The 21,772-nt window shown below is 35.5% G+C and overlaps 1 protein-coding gene across 1 annotated transcript; it reads left to right on the forward strand.

Annotated features, from left to right (window-relative positions):
* The first annotated feature begins 1,025 nt into the window (after nucleotides 1-1,025).
* Nucleotides 1,026-15,814, forward strand: LOC145604839 (uncharacterized). Its single transcript, XM_081660813.1, has 8 exons — nucleotides 1,026-1,358; nucleotides 5,092-5,292; nucleotides 5,382-5,504; nucleotides 9,118-9,155; nucleotides 9,242-9,401; nucleotides 10,412-14,233; nucleotides 14,714-14,820; nucleotides 15,171-15,814. Exons 1-8 carry the CDS (start codon nucleotides 1,278-1,280, stop codon nucleotides 15,400-15,402), a joined length of 4,764 nt encoding a protein of 1,587 aa, XP_081516939.1. The 5' UTR covers nucleotides 1,026-1,277; the 3' UTR covers nucleotides 15,403-15,814.
* The last annotated feature ends 5,958 nt before the right edge of the window (nucleotides 15,815-21,772 follow it).

Below are 21,772 nucleotides of genomic sequence, written 5' to 3' on the forward strand. Positions count from 1 at the left end.
TTTTTTTTCTTTAAATTATTAATTCCGTAAAAAGGGTTGGTAAAATAACAAGAAAAACGAACTATATTAAGCATTCACGAGTAATTTATCAGAAATTTTTGTTTTTTTCGGGTTAATTGTCGCATGAGATTATTTTATTTACCAAATTGTCGCTAAGAGACTTTTTTATTTAACAACTAGATTAGTCCCGTGCGATGCACAGAAATATAGAGTATATATTTTATGCATTATTATGTATCAGAATCTTATTGAGACATAACCATTAGTTGTAAATGCTAATTTTATAAAATTAATTTTGAAGAAGAACAAACCGAATATGAAAATTTAAGCATATACATAAAATTTAGGTTTTTAATATACGAATTTAATTAAACAAATAAAAAATGATTTTAAACTTGTAATATATACTGAAAAATAGAAAAAATCAAAAAATGTATACATCAAAGTATTTTGTTCGATGAAGCATAAGGGAAAGATGTATTGGATACCAATAGTTGGTGATAGAAGAAAAATAAATGAATTAAAGAGTACAGATAAATTGAGAGGAGGAGATATTAAATTTGAAATTTGAAACCAAAGAAAATATAATGACATCAGATTTTTATTTAGGCGGGAAAATTTTTCTTATAAAGATGCCACGTGGACAATATGATGTCACTATGTCAGCGGTTGTTCCTTTAATTTATTTATAGATTTGGGTAATTAACCGAGGATAGAAGGTGGGGTTATTGTGAGTTTTCAATTGCAGATATTATTATTTTATTGTTGCGCTGGTCCAATTGGACGCTCCCCCCTTTCGTCCAGAACTTCCTCGGATAGAAGGTGGGATTATTGTGAGTTTTCAAAATGGTGGGATTTTTTTGAGAAAAAATTGGATTATTAATTTCCAATTTTCCAAAAAAAAAAAAATGTCAACTCTCTCGGTATTTTCTCACGAGTTATGTTGACAATCCCGCATCTCCTTTTGTAATCTCATCATTCACCATTTACACTTAACAATGATTTCCGATCAAACAGTGGGGTCCATGTCCATGACCATGACCTTGATAAGTGAGTATAAGACAAAATGAAAAAAAAAAACAAACATTTGCGACATTCATCAGTGAAAGATGAGAGGAATCAATCAGTCTTTGTCCAAAACCAACAAATTCAGTATTCTCTGAAAATCCATCTCAGCTACTTCAACACCAGCTAACAACGCTCACTCTTCCTTCACATTTTCTCTCTCCTCCTTCACATTGTACATCTTTCATAATTATTCTCAAATGCGATAGAAAATGTTCAAATTGCATAAGCATAAGACCGTTAAAGGTGGAGAGAAATTTGATTTTCAGTTCTCCGATTTTCAGGCAATCAAGGTTTGTCTAATTTCATTGTTTTCTCGCCCAAATTTCAATGCTAATATCTAATATGACTTCGATCGATTTTTTTTTAATTTTAATTTTTATTATTATTATCAGCATTCATTGAAAATTGATGGGTATTAGTATTCTGGACTCTTTATTTTTGATTTTTTTACAATAAAGGTTGTAAAATGTGGTTAGTGTTCTTGATTTTCTTTGAACTGATTTTTTTTTTTTTTTTTTTTTTTTTTTTTTTTTTTTTTTTTCTGTATTTTGTTTCCTTTTGCTTAACTGATGTAAATTGGTCAAAATTTTGAAACTTCTTGGGATTTTGTTTGAACTGGGTATGTGATTGGTAGATTTCATGTATTCAGTAGTGATTAGTAGGTAACAATGTAGGTGAAGAAATTGGGTATTGTACAACTGGCTACATAATTTAGTCAATTATTATTATCATCTTCAGCTTAATTACCTAATTAGTTGCTTAGGATATGTATGTTGACAAATGTTAAAGCAATATCTCTGAAAATCAAATTTTACATTATTCTTCGACTCAGGATTGTGTGAAGTGTGACAAATATAGTCTCTATATTTTAGATTTGTATCTCTGAACTACAATGAAAAATTGCGAGGTAGACTATAGAGTATTATATGAATGAGACATTAGTAGCGTGAAGATTTGATTCTCATGCTACTTGGTTTTGATATGTTTGTAAATTTGAATTATGATGAGCGTAATGTCTTTGAGCTTGCTAATATCTGCTTGCTAGACTGCACGGCTGCACCTTGACAGTAGAGTTTTCATGCGACTCAGTTTTGATACTCCCTCCGTCCCCTTTTGATAGTCCCTTATGGACAAATTTTAGTCCCAAAATATTAACCCCATTTGCTTTTTCCAACACCATAAATATTAATTTTTTTACCAAAATTTCCTCCAATTTGCAACAATACTTGTGCAAATTTAAATTTCCCATATAAATTTTGTTTTCCCATGTACTTTTTATTACTTTCTCTATCTACTTTTTTGCATACCCAATGTCAATTTACTTTCTCAATGTAATTTTACTATTCTTATTAATGTTTATTAATTCCCGTAAAAAATGTCCATAAGGGACTATCAAAAGGGGACGGAGGTAGTATGTTTTTAATCATTGATTATTGTCTCAAACTGTCAGAAAGCTATCCACTCAGGCGCTCTTTTGAATTATTTTATAGCTGTCATTCTCCACCATGAAACTTCTTTATTTTATATCTCATACATAGATGGATTTCATTGGTTTTGATTGGGGATCAAGATGTTAACATTTCTCGTATTTCATGTATAAAGTAAATAATACTTCATAGTAACTAAAGGCCTTCTGGTAGTTTTGGACTTTCAAAGCAATTAATTTTGTTCAACCATAGAGAGCATGGCTAGCCTAATGGTCATGTTTGACAGTCATCTTTCACTATAACGAACTTATGAATTTGAACATATTGTGTCAGCCACAAGCTTATTTTATTTTCAAAAAGATTATGCAGCTAACATAAAGATTTTTGAAGTCCTTTAAGAGTCTTAGTCCTTTACGATAAGGGTGGGTATCACATGCCAACATAGTTCTGTGTAAATATCATAGTTGAAGAAGAGTACTTTCTTTCAAAGCTTGACAAGAAGGGTCTAAATTCATCCTAAATTGTAGAGTTTTGGTATGTTTGCTGATGATCTGGAGAATCTGGACATCAGGACATGTTAGTGGCTTGTAGTTAGCGCTTAGATTTTGATGGCTTAGCTCATCAAGCTTTTTTGTTGATAACAAGTAATACTAAGCCTGATTCTCCATATATATATATACACTAGATTAAAATCTCGTGCAATGCACGGTTGTTAAATAGTTTTTTTAATAATATTATAAAATAACTCAGTATAAAGTTATAAAAGATATGCAAAAATATTTTATTTAGGTATATATAGAACACGATTGTTAAATTGGAAAGAAAATATCATAAGATATAAATAGTTTACTTGTTTTCAAAAAAAAAAAAAATAGTTAACTTTAAAAAAAAAAAAAAAAAAAAAACGAAAATGGCGGGAACGTTTTTCACCGGGTAATGATAAGTGTCATTGGTTATTCGCTTTTAGTATAAGTTAATAGATAGATAGATTTTAATTTCAACATGGGAATATGTAATGGACTCAGACCACTATTGTACTAACAGCTACTCAAAACAGAGAAACAGAACAAATGAAGGAGAAAGCTCCAAGTTTGATTATATTCAACAATGGAAGCAAAATGAAGAAAAGAAACTAGTAGGTTTAGCCTACAACTCTCAACAATTGTAGCTTTAGCCTACAACTCTCAAATAGTGGGTTTAGCCCACAACACTCCGAGATAACTCTAATACAAATTCCAGCCTAAAGCTTTCCCCCTCTTACATTTATATACAAGTTCCCAGACTGATTTGGTGGCTGATTATTGCATTTTGTCTTCACGTGCTCTGCTCTTTTGTCCGTATGTGCTCTCACTCAATCCCTTGCCCAATACTCACGGCCTGCTGTTGTATTGATGCCTTGGTGCCTGTTTTCTTCTTCTATTTGACATACATGAGGACCACAGGTGGCTGGTTCATTACAGAATATATTGTTTAAACTAAAACAAATCAATTGTGTAATTGAATATCATCATATAAACTTAAAATCTATGTATATCAAGGGTTTAATGTTGTATATTCTATTAAAGCTGGTGGTTATGAATATAATGGTGGTAAACAGGGAGTTTCGTGTCATAAAAGCTCATATTTTAGTGAATAAGAGAACTTGATATTGAAATCTTTAATGTATCATAATCCTAATGAAGGAAGTCATGTGCCAGCATGACCCAGCAAGAGACGGACATGGAGATAGGATCTTTCTAGGATAGAAACTCACTATGGACTCTATTTGTGGGTTCTCTCTTATTTCTCCTCCATCTGTTGAACAGGTACCAAAGCTAGGTATACCTCTGTAGTTCACTTTAGGATGAAACTTCACCTTCGGCTTTGTAGTAAGATCACATTAACCTTGGGGAGGGTTACAAATATTAAGTATCTCGTGATTGAGATTGTTTGCAAGTAGTATATGGGTCACATTTGATGAGGAGAGAAATAAAGATGGCCCACAAGCAAATAAAGGGTGCATGCATTATGATAATTTCTTATAAAAAGATGATGTTGCAAGTATTATGTTACTTCTGAATAAGGAGAGTCTTGCACAATTTATTGGGACTTTTCCAATGTGTCAATTCATGATGTGAGGGCTCCTAAGCATGATATAACACCCATGATAAGCACATTTATTTATGTTTTCATGTGATTTGAGTCATTTGACAAGGTTGGAAAGTTTGAAGTTAAGTGTCAACTATGATGCTAAAAATAGTCGTAAACAGGACAATATCTGCTTCTATTATACTGTAATGTTTTCTTTGTGCTAAATATTGTTCTCAGCTTGCTTTTCTTCTATGTTAATTTATAAGATTACTGTTGAATTTTTTATCAATAAACAAGAAAACCTTATAAACTCAATGTGTATAACTGAACAATGCTTGGTTGATTTATTTATTTTGTTTTATTATTTTTACTGAATTGCACTGTAGAATTGTCTCCTGTAAGTTGATTGATTGTTTAATATGGTTTTGATTTCACATTTTTACAAGCTCAGTTACTCGCTGCATTATGCAGTTTTTTGTTCTGTAATTAATATATCTTTGGTGTATACTGCTCTTCTGAATGGCAGGTACCAAAAGGGTGGGATAAACTATTTGTGTCTTTAGTTTCTCTTGAAACAGGGAAGACGATTGTTAAATCAGGAAAAGCCTCTGTAAGAAATGGCATTTGTCGGTGGACAGAAACCTTCCATGAATCAGTCTCCATTTTACAAGAGAAAGGAAATTCAAAAGAGTTTCAAGGATCCCTCTTCAGATTTCTTGTTGCCATGGTCTGGTACCAACTTTAGTTTATGGAATATTTTTTCTTCTATATCTCTTTATTTCATCACTTCATGAGGTAGCTCTTTAAACACTACAGGGTTCATCTCGTTCTGGCATCCTTGGGGAAGTTACCATTAATCTGGCAGACTACGCAAGTTCGAGAACTTCTACCCCTGTGTCATTGGTACTGAAAAAATGCAACTATGCTACTTCACTACAAGTAAGCAGTCATTTTCTCACAGATCATTCTTATTCTCTACTATTTGCACCACCCACGTTCTTTTATTCCCTTTTAAACAATCATGTTCATTTGTCATCCATTCCCGACTTCATGAGTTATTCTTTTATTTATTTATTATTTTTTGGCTTTAATATTTTTTGGTATGCTGTTTTTATGAATCTTGTCCCTCACTTCCGGTTGCTGGTTGTTGATGAATGACTGCTTTCTTGTGTTACCTGTTCAGCATTTAAAGTGACATGCAATTAAAAAAATGCTGTGTTGATTCTTGCTGGTTTTTGAACGATATCAATGAAACAAGAACAGAAATTAAGAAGATAGATTACTCAAAAGTCACAGTTTTGAGGTTCTGCTTGAAGTTGCAGATTATTATACATAAAAGTTTTGGCTATGTGTTTGTTTTAAACCTTAACCTATATAGCAAAGCTCATCACATTTTGCAAACTCCAAAACTCTAATTTTATAGATAAACTAATAGGCCTTGTATAAGCAATACTAACAAAAAGGATAAGAATTAAACTACTAAGGAAACTTCAAAACAACTAGCTATGACTCCTTTGCACAAATAGATTTCTATCTTGCACAAATATAATCCTATTATTCTTGAAACACGACAACCCACTCAAGTGTCCCTACCTTTGTCGTTTGGTTCGTTAAACTGGAATGGATTGGTATGAATCTCATACTAGGATGGATTCTAACTCCCATACTAGTTTGAAGTTGTTTGGTTCATAGGTTGGACCGTTGGAATGGTTTTTACACATCACTAAAGGAATGAAATGTGAATCTTAGGGGGTAAGGTGGGTATGTGATTCTAGGGGCATGGGGTGGAGTTAGAATCCTCTTGACATGAGGAAAGGTTTTTATACATCATTAAAGGAATGGAATGTGAATCTTAGGGGATAAGCTGGGTATGGGATTCTAGGGGGATGGGGTTGAGTTAGAATCCTCTAGGTTCCATACCAAAAAAGCCGAACCAAACACTAAACTGGATGGAATGAATTTAAACGCCATTCCAACCCATTCCAAAGGGTCCAAAGGTTCAACCAAACGACTCTTAAAAAAGTTTGAAATAACACTTATGAATATTGTTTAGACAATTATACCCTCTAAAATGTGTACTCCCTCAGTGTTTTTTTAAGTGTAACAGTTTGACCAACACATAGTTTTAGGCAATTTAATTGACTTGAATAAAATAAGAGGTAAGTATTGAAAAATTGTAAAAGAAAGATAGTGGGGTTAATAGTTTATTGAAAAGTAATGAATGTGAGAGAAAAAATATAATATAAAAAAGTAGTAGTGGGTTTGGGTGGGGACCATGAGAAGGGAGATATATAATATTTTAATGTGTCTTTTGCCAAAATAGGAAGTGTAACACTCATTTAAACACGGCTGGATTTGGGAAGTGTAACACTTAAAGAAACACGGAGGGAGTAGTCACTTATTTGCTCTTATTAATGTTAATTGCCTTTTGTTTGAATCCCTTCCGTTTTGAAAATTTGTGAGAACTCTTATAAATACTATTTGGACAATAATATATCCTCTAAAATGTGTATTTACTTATTTGAACTCAATAATGTTATTTTTTTTATTTATTTATTTTTTTAATAGTGTGCGCCCTACGCCGACCTTTGTACCCTTAAAAAACTCCCCGTACATGGATAACTATGGCGTGCAACGCACGCGTTAGCCACCTAGCATGATAAAAATATGTAAGGCAAATTTAAACGTATTTAAACTATTAGTGAAGAACAATTGATTCTTCCTACGACGCCTCCCGTTCATTCTTCTTCTCCTGCATCATACCCCTCCACTTGAATACCAACTCATCTCAAGTTTATCCATTGCCAATAAATTAACCAGGTCCTTACAAAATCAGTAAATAATCAAGCCACATCATTCTCCATATCTTGAATCTTTGCTTTCCATGGGCCAATAATAGCATGAGATGTAACCACAATAGTAGAACTAGCATTCTACGTTAGATTTGTCTTAGTAGAAGAAATAATGATCGAAAGATAACATACACCAACATGATCAAAGAAATCCCATGTCTTGCAAACTTGCTTATAGAAGAACACAGGATGCATCTTTTACTATTGAAGCATGATAAAAATGTAATCTTTACAGTATCCACATCAAGAAAAACCAAATCTGAATAGTTTCTGACCTCCAGACTGCTATGGCTGTCAATAATCCCATCAAAATCATCTTGTTTGTGTTAAAGCATTTGATTGAAATCACCAATACAGAACTCCACACCTAGTACAATATGATGTGCATAGCTTGCGTCCAAACAATCAGCTTCTTGAATTCACCAAACAGTTGTTCCATGTCTGTACGCACAATTTCTAGATCTTCAGTTTTTTTAACATCAATTTAAAGAGCTGTGTAGGATATGTGACTTGTCGAAAAGATGTTCAGAATCCAACACAAAAAGAATTGCTGAAAATATCCTAATGGGCAAGTCAGTCACCAAAAACTTTATGTTGTTCTTTAAGGATCTCATATTACTTTATATCAAAGTTCAAAGTTATGTAGGTCGTGGCTCTCATAAAAAACTTACTACACTTTACTGGATGACACTTACGGTTTCTTTGGATAACAAAGTGGAAGAGAAAGGGAAGGGAGGGAGGAAGAAGGAAGGGGGAGGAATGGAAGGGGAGGGAAAAGGTAAGGTTACATTCCCTCAAAACTTCTAATGGTGGAAGGATTTGGTTTATTATTAAAGAGGGAGGGAAAATGGATCCTTCCATTTCCATTTCCCTTCCCTCCTATCAAAATATATCCAAAGAAGGGTGGATGAATCTCTTCTTTTCTCTTCTCTTCCTTTCCCTCCAATTCTTATAATCCAAACAATTAGGATGTTAAAAATCAAACACAAAAATATTCAGGCAAAAATTTTCAAGTTGATTGCTCACAATCAGTCACCAGAAAAATTTGCTTGCTTTGATGCCAAGTTAGTGTGTAATTAAGAGGGTAGATTACTCAAAAGTTGTGGTTTTGAAGATGTTCTTGAAGTCATGGTTTAAAATACACATAAGTCTAGGTTTTGTGTTCAATTTAAAACATGATAACCACAATTAATTATCAAAAAGGGGACCGTATGTACTCTAGAGTTTGCTTTGGAAGCAGCCATACTGTGTAACATTCTAGGAGTCTACTCTTTATGTGTTGGCTTTGATGTTTAAAGTTCTTGTCTCTTCCCCTTCACAGTTTCCATTTTGTTTGGGATCTATAGTGTGTCGGTAACTCATTATTGTAATTGATGCGTACTAAGCCTCACAAGTCATAGATTTTAGTTTTTTTTAAAATTTTTCAAATTTTCTCCTGTACATTGAAGATCTTGTTAGCACTTTAATTACTTGTTAGGATTGCATACCTTTTTAGGCCCAAGGATCTATTGGTTGTAACTTTGTGACAATAAAAATCATAGCCATCAAAATTATAATTGTTTTACCTAAAGCAATACATATATGGTGGCCCAATTCCTAATTTTTTTTTAATCTCTTATGTCAATTGTTTTCTTTGTTTACATGTATCAGCTTCCTATATAATGCTTGAGCATTAATGTACTTTGCTAATTGTTTTGCAGTTGAAAATTCAGTGCCTGACTCCAAAAACAAAATATAGGTGTGTACTACTTTAATATAGTTCAGCATTTCTCATTAACCATTTCTGTTGTGAACATTATGATTAGAGAAGTGTATATTTGATAGGGATTCACAAAGTGAAGGGACCAATATCAATGTTGAATATTCAAATGATGACTCAGAGATTACATCTGATGCATCTGATGGTGCGCTTTCTCGGAGTGGGGCTTCAATGTCTGGCAATCATTTAGAGAGTATGTCAACATCCCAAGCAGGTCTTAGTAGGGTACCTCTCAGTTCTTTCATTTCTTCTCTCTCCGTCTTATACATATATGTGATTTTTACCCTTGTTCCTACCAGTGTGTGCCTTTGCCTGTGCTGACCAGTGTGTTTGTGTTGCAGTATAAATGTGCAGTATATTATCATTGACTTTAAGGTGCTTGAGATTATCTTATTATATTCCTATGGTTCACTTATATTTTGGGTACTTTTTACTCTTTTGTTCCCCTTGCTTCATACAGTTACTCATCTCGGGTTCTATTGTCTGAGAAGTGTTAAAGATAATATTGCCTGGAAAATTCGTGGAGATTGAAGTTGCTTGAGTTCCCTGAAGGGGATAAGAATCCATCAAGAAATGAAATGACAGAGTAGAATAAAAATAATAATAAGAATACTATTTATGCTGCCATGATTCTTTTCTGTGTAATAGAAAAAAAAAAACACAATTACAGAAAAAAGTGGAAGATATCATTGATGATGAATTTTATAGTGTTGATCAGCTTCCATTGGAGGGAAACTTAGCATACTCACAACCCACGTCAGAAGAAGCAGTAGCATGAGTGTATAACACAACTCAATCTTCATAAAGAAAGATTGATTTTGGACAATTGGTTGGCTTTGCTAAGGGAAGATCTTTACCTCGTGGAAGCCAATCAAAACTTGTAACTCAATTTGGTGTTCATAGATCAACAATTATCAGAATTCTTAAAGATTTACATAGAGACAAAGGGGGGAGCTGGTTGATATTAGGGAAAATAAATTAGGGAACATAGGTGATAGGTCCAAGTCCAAAACCAAAACAACATTTTTTTTTTTTTTTTTTTTTGAATAGCATTAAAGGCTTACTTTCTTCTTTTTTTTTTTTTATTTTTTATTATTATTATTATTTTTTAATTATTTTTTTATATATATATATATTTTGAATAGCAGTAACGGCTTACTTATATGAATGATGTGCTCATGGTGTTGGCTATTTGGTATGTGATCTTTGTTCCATGTTGTGCTTTTATGAAACAGGATCCAAGTTTGTCAGCATCTGATTCCCGACATAGTTTTGATTCCGCAGAGGCTTCTTCTGGGAATGACATGTTTTCTCCTCAAAATAATACTTTGGGGCCTGTTGCCGACCTGATTGTGCGACAGGATTCTATTGATTCACAAAACAGCGGTCCATCTCATAGCTTTCGTAAACCTTATGATGATAATCAATCAAATCATTCTTCTATTCATGCCAGAGCTGCTGAGTCATTTGGCGCTTCTGCATTTAAACAAGAAGAGCAGAATTCCAATGCTTGTATGTCACCACCATTCTCAAATGCTGGCTCTTCAAAGGGATCTCTTGAAACTGCGGAAATTACGATTGAGGAGCTAAGGTCTGAAGCTAAGATGCGGGAACGATATACTAAGAAGTTAACCCATGACGTGGAAGTCTTGAAGAATGAAATGTCTGAGCAGTCAAGGAGTCAAGCAACTCTCACCATGGAGCTATCAGCCTCACAGCTGGAATGTAATGGCCTAAAGCAGGAGATTGAGCATTTGAAAAAATCTCTAGAAGAGACTGCAAAGAAAAACAGTGTGGCAGAAGATTTAAGACTTCATTCTACAGATATGGATGAACTACTGAAGGAAATGGAGGAAGAAATAAGGTTTCATAAAGAATCAAATGCTGACTTGACTGAACAGCTGCACAAAACACAAGAATCAAACATTGAGCTTTTGTCCATTTTACAGGAGCTTGAAACTATCATAGAAACACAGAAATCAGAAATACAAAATCTTTCTCAAGATTCAAAGTTGCAAATTGAAAACCAATTTCTACCTGCAAAAACACAGCTCTCCACTGAATCTGATACAAAAACACAGCCAACACAAGAGCCTGGTGAATATTCTCCTGAGGTTATCCATAACACAAAGCTCCAGCTGCAGCAGTTGCAGGAAGCACAAGAGGAACAAAATAATGTCACCCAAATGCTTGAGAAGTCTGTGGACGAGAAATATAACAAGATAGAGATGGAACAGAACCTCAGAACACAAGCTATTTTGGATTCTGAATTAAAGTGGAGGCTTCTAGTAGTTGCGAAAGAGGAAGAGGTCACGAACTTGGAAGCGAAGCTATCAGAAGATGCCAAGTACCAAATAAACAGGAACTTGGAAGTTGACACTGAACATGAGACAGATCAAGCCAAAGAGATCAACATCCTCAGAAGAAAAGTGGAAGAGCTTGAGAAGGACTGTAACGAACTGACTGAGGAAAACTTGAAACTTCTTTTAAAGCTCAAACAATCAACGAATTCTTCATTAATATATGAAACTGAGGTAAGCCAACTACAAAAGCCTCAGCATGAACTGAGAAACAAAGAAACCCTGTTTGAACATGCTTCCACTTCTGAGCAGTCACAGGCCCAATGTCCAGATCTTGAACACAAATGCCGTGAAGTAGATATTCGGCTGCAGACTTATAAGGAAAACGCTGTTCGTCTTGAAGATGAGTTACAGAAGCTTCATGTTCAAGTTGAAGAACAGAGGATAGAACTTCATGCATTGCAGAAATTAATAGAGAACTATGAAGCAAAAGAAAAGACTGAAGACTTGCAATATTTGCTACCAAATGTGATTTGTGAGCCTTCAACCCCCAACAATCTACCTGATATACTTCTCGAGATTCGTAAACTGCTTGATCATACTCTAAAGCTAACAAAAAGGCATGGACTTTCTCTAAACTTATCTGTAGATTGCAATGATATTTGTTGTTTTCATAACTTAGAGTTGACTTGTAATAAGCCACTTACTTGTAAAGAGCAGCTGCATGAGATTTTGGACTCTTTATCCAAAACCAACAAATGCTTTGAAGGAGAATGTGATAGGTGTGGAGTAGTGTTCAAATACTCAAAAGAAGATACATTAGATACCCAAGAAGAAGATATTAAGCAGGAGCTTGGAAGTTTGAAAGAACATGATTATTGCAATTCCTATCAGGGACTTGGAAATTCTGGCGAAGTCATCCAACCTGATCTATGTAAAGAGCAGGCAGAGGAAGACATCGAAGTTGTTCGAAAACAGTTAAATACACCTGAAGATCAGATAGCAAGTGTTCATGAAGAAAATCTTCTGCTGAAAGAGAAAATTCAGAGCTTGGAAAGAGAAGTAGGCAGTTCATCTAAAAGTTCGGAGGAATTGAAAAAAGAGATTATAATTTTATCAAGCAGCATGGAGTCGCATATTTCTGCAAGCAAGGTACTTGAAAGGTTGTCATCAGAGTTGGGAAAAGGAAAAGAAGACCTAGAGCAGCACCTGTCTGATATAGAAAAGGAAAATATGCAGTTGTCAGAAAGAATATCAGCTTTGGAAGCCCAGTTACGATATTTGACAGATGAGAAAGAGACATGTCTTGTGAAGCTGCGAAATTCAGAAGCCGAAACAATGAAACTTCGTGAAGAGATTAAAAAATTGGAGATTGAAATGGAGACACAGAAAGGAGATGTGAGACATAATGTAGAAGACATGCGAAATCGATGGCTTGAAGCTTTAGAAGAGTGTGAATATCTGAAAAAGGCTAATCCAAAGTTGCAATTAACGGCAGAAAACCTTATCGATGAATGTGCTTCACTTCAGAAGTTTAATTGGGACCTGAGGAGGCAGAACACAGAGTTGCATTCACGATGCACAATTTTGGAATCTCAACTGAGGGACACACAGGGAAAATTTTCTGAATTCCTAGTGAAGATTGACACTTTAGAAGCTGAATTTCTTATGATTGTGGAAGAAGTTTCCTTAAAGGAAAAGACCCTTAAGTCTGAACTTGAATCTCTTGCTATTGAGGATAGTGAACAGCGAGAAAAAGTCATGCAAGAAAATATCTCACTGAATGATATGTATTCAGAAAAGGTAGTTGAAGCTGAAAATCTTCAGAAAGAGCTCATACACCTCATTGACCAGATATCAGTCGCTCATGACAAGCAGGAAACAGTGGCATCTGAAGCCATACTTGAAGTTTCTGTTTTACGTGCTGAAAAAGCTAAGCTTAAAATTTCTCTTAAAGATTCGACAAGTAAATATGCGATCACTCAGAGAAAATTGAGTATCGTAGAAGCAGAAGCTGAAGCTAAAGTACAACAGCTAACTGGAGAACTCACTGCTTTGAGAAATAACCAGGATATTCTTATGACTAAGAATGATAACCTGTTAGTGTCGCTGGAAAATTTAAAAATGATTGAAGAAAAACAAAGAAGTGTCATCACTGGGCTTGAGATCAATCTTAAAGCTTCAAAATATGAAGAACTGCAGTTAGCAGAGGAAATTTCAAGCCTTAAAGAACAACTGCAGAGAGCTAACCTGCTTCAAGATGAAGTTCTTAGTCTGAAGACCTCTCTCAGTGAAGCCAGTTTTGAGAATAAAAGGGTGAAAGCTTCTTTTGACCTGCTATGTAAAGATCATGTAGATTTGAAGACTGAGAAGGATTTGCTTGTGGAGAAGATAAATGGAATGCAGCAGTCTCTGTTGGAGTTAGATAACTGTCAGCGTAGTAAAATAGCCCTTGAAGAGAAAATTTTGCGGTTAGAAGGGGATCTAGCTACCAAAGAGGCACTATGTGCCCAGGATGCGGAGTTAAAATTTGAACTCAGCAAACATAAGAGGGCAAATGCTGAACTTCAACGGAAAATACTACATCTTGAGCAGGACCTAGAAGGGTATCTTAATGGAGTTCCAGTCCATCAGGAACCACAGCAACTAAAAACTACGGTGATGCATGATCAATTGAATTCTGTAGGCAACGCTGACCTTGGTACTGAATGCATTGATGCTGTGTGCTCCACAAAAGATGAAAAACAACACTTAGAGGTAAGTGGCATAATTTTCTTGGAATTTAGTCTACTTTTTGGTATATAGTGCCTTTGGTTAATAGATACTTAGGTGAAGCTACTAAATAAAATTCTGTGATTTGTTATGCAATCCAGAAAAGCCAAAAGAATAGAAGGTATTTTTGGGGGGTGGGGAGAGTTATATTATCTAAAATCCTGATGCCTTTAATTATTTTTCTTACCATGCTTTGTTTATAAAGAGGTCAAATTGATATAGAAGAAGATAAGGGTGATTAACATAAATGTCTAATTGGGTATTTACCTGTTAGCAATGAATATTAGAGTAGAGTCCCATATGGGTTGGTATATCAGAGTATCTTCTTATATGACTCAAGAGTTGGCCCTAAAGATGTTTCTATTCTGTACTGTATTGTATACCTTGATGCTGTTGTATGTATAAATCTGTTTGTATGTTACAGTGTTATTGCCAAAACTGCCTTACTGATTCTCCTTATTACAGATACTTGGAGTTCAGAGTACAGATTATTTGCTGAAAATCCAGTCCCTCGAAATTGAACTCGCTGAAGCTTTGGAAGCAAATGATATGTACAAAACTCAGCTTAGAAGGTATGCAAAATGTAAAATTAAAAAATAAGCTCAAAATATGTAGAACATCTTTTGTGTGGTCACTTATACAAGGGCCACAACATTAATCATCAAGTTAAGGATAACTGCATATATGTAAAAATGAAGCTGCTGTAGAAGTGACTGTGGGTATACAAACAAGATAATAGGACCTACCCCCTTCCCCCCTTCCACATCATTGAGAATCAATTCGATGGCCTCAATGTGGAAGTACGGAGTATTTTAATTTTGGTTGTGTACTTGAAATACCTTGTACTTCATATGTTGTGGATGTGTGTGTGTGTGGTTTTTTTTTTTTTTTTTTTTTTTTAATCTTAAATCATTGTTACCAGGTTTTTGTCCGAAGAGCAGACCTTTTCAGATACTCCCATGACGGCAGGAAGTCACAACGAATCAGATGACAGAAGGCAAAGGAACATCATCTCTTTCCTTGAGGTAGAACTGAGAGATCTTCGAGAAAGATACCTTCAGCTGAGTCTCAGGAATGCTGAAGTTGAAGCTCAGCGTGAGGAACTTGTACTGAAACTGAAGTCGACAAATAATAGGAGGAGCTGGTTTTCTTAGCCACATGCTGCTTCACCAACTTTTTTTATTGATAAGTTGGGGAGAACCTTCAGCTTTTCCTATGTTTTTACTGGAATGGGTCAATTATTTATTGGCGAAGCAGTTAACCTGATTAATGAGTTTACTCTTTCCATAACAAATTACATGGCGGATACGGCTTGTAGATAGAATTTATATGCAATGAATAGACCCACATTCATTAACAATGTAAAGTTTTTACAACTGTGTGCTCTCTTACCCTGTTATGGGCAAATATGGCGAATTGGTGTGACCCAAAGTAGCCATCGACGTAAAAAGAATTCAACCTAATGCCATTGTTCCCTATCAAGGGAAATCTAAAGTTGCCAAAATCCCCTCAATCACCGTACTTTTTCATTCATCCCAGTATCATATGATATGATATCATATCATATCACTAATATATAAATCCGGATTTCGACCCCGACATTAGACGGATGCACTTGGTATTTTGCCAAGTGGTGTGCAATATATGAAACTATGCATTAGTATGACCCGTATAATGTATTAATGTCTACTAAGCGAACTTTTTTGAATAAATAGTTATTTAAGAGTATCAATAAACACGTTACTATGTGTTTTGGGTGAAAATAATGGGATCTTCGGATAGGTTCTCTCTGGCGGGCTGATGATTGAACTCGGTCCAAGTGATGACTGGGCCAAAGATTTCCTGCATAGCAAACACACGTAAATTGGCTTTGGGGGTGTGCTGAGGAAGGCCCCTCCGATGCCGAAGTCAATATAGTGTTTAGAGAGAGAAAGCTATGCAAGAGTATTAACTGCTTGAGACTTTAAGTGAATGAATGTAGAGAGAGAAGATTGATTTTTTTTTCCTTTGCACAATAGGAGAAATGGACCACGAGCCAAGTGGGCTTGCCACGTTGACAAGGCCTTTGACTTGACTAGGTATGGATTGGAGAGTTGAACCTTGACCTTGGGCTTAATAATTGATTCATTTATGGACTGGCCCAATTGGAGTAAATTGGACCCAAACAACTTGCCCCCTAGATTCGATTTGGAAGCATAACACGTCAGATTTTGACTTGCAAAATAGAGGGAAGTAAATGATTTAATTAAAAATTTGAATTTGGCAGTTATTAATAATATAACGGCCGTTTAGAGAGTAATTAAGAAATTTGGAAGGTTTAGTGGGAAGTTAATTGGAGAAAATGTGTTTAACAGTTACTTTAAGGTGAGTTGGAAGGTTTAGGCTGATGACTTATCTTGGAACCTGCCTTTTTTTTAATGGTTTGAAGCTGAGCATTTATGTTTGAAGCTAGGAATAACCAATCCGATGATGAACATGGGAATGGCCGGTGGCAGATTGAGACTGTGAAAGGTCATGTCACTTCTTAGCTGAACGATACATTGGACAAGGAATGGCGAGGCCAGTGGATCTGGGTTCGGGCGCCCTACGAAGAGATCCATCCAAACTTTTATGGCGCGGTAAGGTATCTAAGTGAGCCCGATCTTAAGACGAGAAAGATCGGTGATGACCCCACTGAGGTTGAGAAGAGGTTGCTGGACCTTTTCGACAAAGTGAAGAACCCTGGAGGTACTGGGATGAGGGCCCAAGTGCCTAAGACTTGGTTGCCCTGCTACCATTACGCCTTCCAAGAGAAGATGCTTGCTATTGTCGGCTTCAGCCGAAAGTACGAAGGGGGTAAGGATTTCGGCTGGGGCCGAGGCTTTTTATTTTCATTCTTCTTTCCTTCGGTATGTTGTTTTTGTTTGACTAACACTTGTATTTTGCCTTTTGAGTGCTGATCGAGGCCAACGCCGTTGTCGACTATCGTCTGCTCGGGATCGATGCCGAGAGACACACTACACAAAAGACCATTTATCGTGACGGCAAAAGTCGTTGCAAAATATCAAAAGTCGTTGCAATAAATATTTTTCGTAACGAACTTTGTCGTTGCGAGTGCGGGAATGGGCGTAGCCAAAGCTTTGGCATCAATTTTTATCAGTGCAAAAAATCTATTTTTCGCGACGACAAGAGTTGTTGCTAAATATATTTCGCTGCAAAACACACTAAATTCGATTATTTAGATCTCATTTTTGGCGATAGAAAATGTTGTTGCAATAAATCTTTTATATGTATAGCAACAACAAAAGTCGTAGGGAAAAATATATGTTTTGCTACGACTCTTATTGTTGCTTTAAATATTGTACTCTACCCAAGAACAACATTGTTGTAGCTAAAAAGATGTATGTTACACCAACTGAAAAGGTGGCACTACAATATACATTTCTTGATAACAAATTTCAGATAAAAATATAATTTTTGCAATGAATATGTGGTCGAAATAACTACATCAAAATATAAATTAGTCATACCCAAATGGTAATAATTGTAATTAGACCCGTCAAATACATGATATATTTTGGTATTAATCCAAAAACTAACTAAGGATTCTTTAATATCCTTAATATAAATAATGACATTATACTACATATATAATGCCGAATACTTTCTAACAATTTTCTATCTCTGAGTAATAAAAAATTACATTTGCATGTGCTTAATAAACATAAAAGAGACATTCAGTCAATGAAAGGAAAGCATAATATCATTGGCAAAAAAATCCATTCATTAAGCCTCCAAAATGAATGACCATGGCACCTGAAAATAAGTTTATACAAAACACAAAAAGTAAGTGCAAAACACAAAAATTAATTACTTAGCACTATCATGTCTTATGATTAGGAAAGTTCCTAAGATATTAGTAACATAGGCATATAAAGTAGCAATTCATGCTAGGAAAAAGCCTTGACTCCTTTTGGTTTTCTTGATTGTAAAAAAAATACTATTTACCTGGTTGTTAAAATTAACTAGAGTCCTCTATTTGCAAGTTGCTGCAATAAGTCCCTTTTAAAAGCCTCCATTTGCTCTTCTTGTTTTTTGTACTACTCTAGTTCTTATTGTTGCTTTTGTTGGCTTTCTTCTAGCTCTTTAATCTTTTTTTTTTCTTGTTCTTTTTTCTTGTTGTTCCGATATAAGTTTGTTTTGCTCTAGTTTTTGTTTGTTTTTACAATAAGCCCGGATAGCAGAACCTTTTCCACGAAAGTGATCAGACCTTGAACCTAAAACTTGAATCAATATATTCTCTTGAGTCATTGAATCTCCAACCTTAGAAACATCTTTTAATTTATCCTGAAAAATATAAACAAAATCTAGAATAGAAAAACATCAGATTACGTTAAATCATAAATAATAAAGAGTTATTACTTTAGTAGGACATACATGTACTTCTTTTGAGCATTTCCCATCTACCTATTCTAGGTCGCCTTTCCCATTATAGTATTGTAGACACCTAAAAATGTCTCCCCAAAACCAAACCCGATGATAAAAAATCTTTCCCCGCCACTATTGGTCGGGTTTAGTATTTAATACCGAGAGTGCTTAAAATCATATTTAATTAAATTCAATTTCTGAATAGTCCATGTATCAGTCTTGATGTTTGGTCAAAGCATAGTTTTGATTTCAGCCTAAACTTATTTTATTGTTTTATTATTTATTTTTGGCCCAAACTTTTTTATTTTTTTTATTTACTTATTTTGGCCCAAATTATAATAAAATCAGAAAATGACCCGAAATTATCAATCGGCACTTAAAATGCTGAACGAAATTAGGGTTAAAAATGAATTTAGACGGAATTCCGCGTCACGGCAATAGTCCACCGTGTCACGGGAAACTGTGCCGTCTGACAGTGGATTTCCCATGACACGGGACACCTGCTGTGACATGGGGGGTTTTCGTGCCCTTTCCGCGTAAACCCTTAACGTGTTTTCTTCCCCATTCAGCATATATTTCCCGCATCACACAAAAGTACATCGTGACACGGGAATGTTTCCCGTCTGACGGTGGGATTTCCCGTGTCACGGTACACATTGCCGCGTCGCGGTATACTTTTTTAGGGGTTTTATCTTTATAGGGTTCCATGTGTTCCCTCAGCACATTTTTTCTATAAATACCCCCTCATTTCTGATGTACGGGGCATGAACGAATTCTCTCATTCTCTTTTCTATGCTCTAACCTAAACACTAGCCTACCTTTCTCTCTCAAAATACCTTCCCTAAGCACTTCTAGGAGTCCGTACTTTACCCGAGGTTCTATACTTAAACCACGGCGTGAAAGGTAGAACTGTTTGAGGGTTTGGCTCCAACTCAATTCTATTTAATTTAATTTTAATTATTGTTTTATTAATTTTCCTTAAAGTTACTAACGCGTTTATTATTTATAGTAACAAGGAAACAAAATCAAAGTAAGGAATTATGCTCCTTTTATTTCTATTATTTTTCTAACGATTTTTTATTGTTGGATTTATTGCTATATTGCTTCCGATATTATTGTTTATTCTTAAATTTATTATGATCACTATGTTGCATGTTTAAAGGGAATATGTAAGCGAAAATCACGATTAATAAGATAATTTGGACAACCAGTTTAGGTTCCTTTTTAATCTTGTTATTTAATCAACTGATCACTAATATTTTAGAATTATGTGTCCATTAATATTCAACCAATTTAGCTAAATAATAGTTTGGAGCGAATTGAATATTTTGTTTGTATGCCTTTGAGATCACAGGAATGCTTTTCAATATAAGAATCGAGTAGAGGCCAATACGGGCGAATGTGTCTATGACTCCCTTCGTACCATCATCCCCGATCCTCCTGTCGTGGTTCCGAACCATATGGAGTTAGTAATCTCATGGATTATGAATGGGGTGTAACTTTCATGGGTCAATCGTTGTTGCCATTCGTTGTCCCTTAATCGTGGTTGCCTTATAATGATCCGTGAACGGTTTACAAGTTCCTTAAAAACTTGTTGGCGGCTCCTTTCTTTCTTTGTCCCTAGTCGTTGTCCCTAATCGTTATGTCAATTCCCACTTCCTATGAGTGCCAAACATATTCACAACATGCTTAACGTAGGCGCACTTCAAACAACGCCTACAATTTGGCGACTCCACTGGGAGGATTCTTGGTTATTTATCGATTTGAGTGATCGGTATTTAATTAAGATGAGTGGATGAGACTTGAAAGATTCTTGAAAAATATTCCTGTGATTAATTTGGCATTTTTGCATAAGCATAGACGTTTTGACGTCGCATTTAATTCTGTCCCGTAGGAAAAATTGAATAACTTGATTGCGTACGAAGAAAAAACAAGGCATCAGTCAGATTTTCTGATTGTCGTGTCACGGCAGAATCTGCCGTGTCACGGTGCACTTTGCCGTGTCAAGGCAGTCCTTAAATCGGTCCGGTAGCTTATTTTCTCTTCTCACAGTCAACTTCCTTCTGTTTTTCTGAAAAACCATATGTGTTCTACATACGTCTTAGCCTAGGGGGATTTAAGCTCTATCAACCCAAAACGCTCATGGCAATAAGGGTTCATCCGAGTAATTAAATCCACCCAAACCATAGAGTCGAGTTCGATTTCATCACGAACTCGCGGAGCCGCCCGTTAGCATACACCCTCAAGGGAGGCTGCCTTGATAACGCGTCCAAACTCTTAACCATGGTATCCTTTGATACCAAAAAGCTTGACCATAGTTGAACATAGAACTTGACCTTAGGTTGAGAACTTTTTTCATCATCGTGACTAAATGCTACGTGTTTTATTTGGTGCTAACCCACATGTGTTTGTTCATTTTGTTTTTGGACTAACCTATGACCGAGGGTTTTTATTTCCAATTAGTAATTAGTACAAACCTAAAATCGATTAAAATATGGAAAAACGTCGCAAAAAGGCCTGGAACTTAGCACCGTGTCACGACAAGTCTACCGTGCCACGGTGAACAGTGCCGTGACACGACCCGTTATACCGTCTGACGGTGGACTGCATCGTGTCACGACAGTCAGCACCGTGACACGGTGCCCAGGAGAATGTCCCATCAGTCCATTTTTGGTTTTTTGTGCGTACTTATGTGGTTTATGTGTCCAGTTTGGTGTCATGTATAGCTGTACGGTCATAACACGTGTCCATAACCTTACTTAATCACTCACAAGTCATGTCGAGTTCACACACTTTTCTTTGAATCATGCACTATTTTGTTCGTGACTGTACATTAGGAAAGTCTTGCGTTTTTTCCGTTTTTTTAGGAGTAAGTCGCATGGTATCCTCCCATACATACTTCTTTGTTTTCAAACTTTTTTCTTCTTTCCCTTCTTATTTTCCGGATGGGTCAAGGATGAATCTAGTCATTAAAGGTGCGTTTGTTTCTGATGTGTATCATAAATGACACACATTTGACGAGCATTTAGGTCCTTTCTATTCTCTTTTCATAGCTTTCATGCTTAATAAATGCTTAGTTTTATGCTTTGTTGCTTAGTTTTACCTTTCTTCTCTTAT

This window comes from Chenopodium album, chromosome 22 (genome assembly GCF_948465745.1).
Source record: "Chenopodium album chromosome 22, dcCheAlbu1.1, whole genome shotgun sequence".
Taxonomy (NCBI): domain Eukaryota; kingdom Viridiplantae; phylum Streptophyta; class Magnoliopsida; order Caryophyllales; family Amaranthaceae; genus Chenopodium; species Chenopodium album.

Bases quoted from the DNA above. Each gene is read 5' to 3' on its own strand.
- LOC145604839 (XM_081660813.1), top strand. From the start codon at position 1,278: ATGTTCAAATTGCATAAGCATAAGACCGTTAAAGGTGGAGAGAAATTT. The intron at 1,359-5,091 runs GTTTGTCTAATT...TCTGAATGGCAG, and splicing joins CCGATTTTCAGGCAATCAAG to GTACCAAAAGGGTGGGATAA. The intron at 9,156-9,241 runs GTGTGTACTACT...TATATTTGATAG, and splicing joins ACTCCAAAAACAAAATATAG to GGATTCACAAAGTGAAGGGA.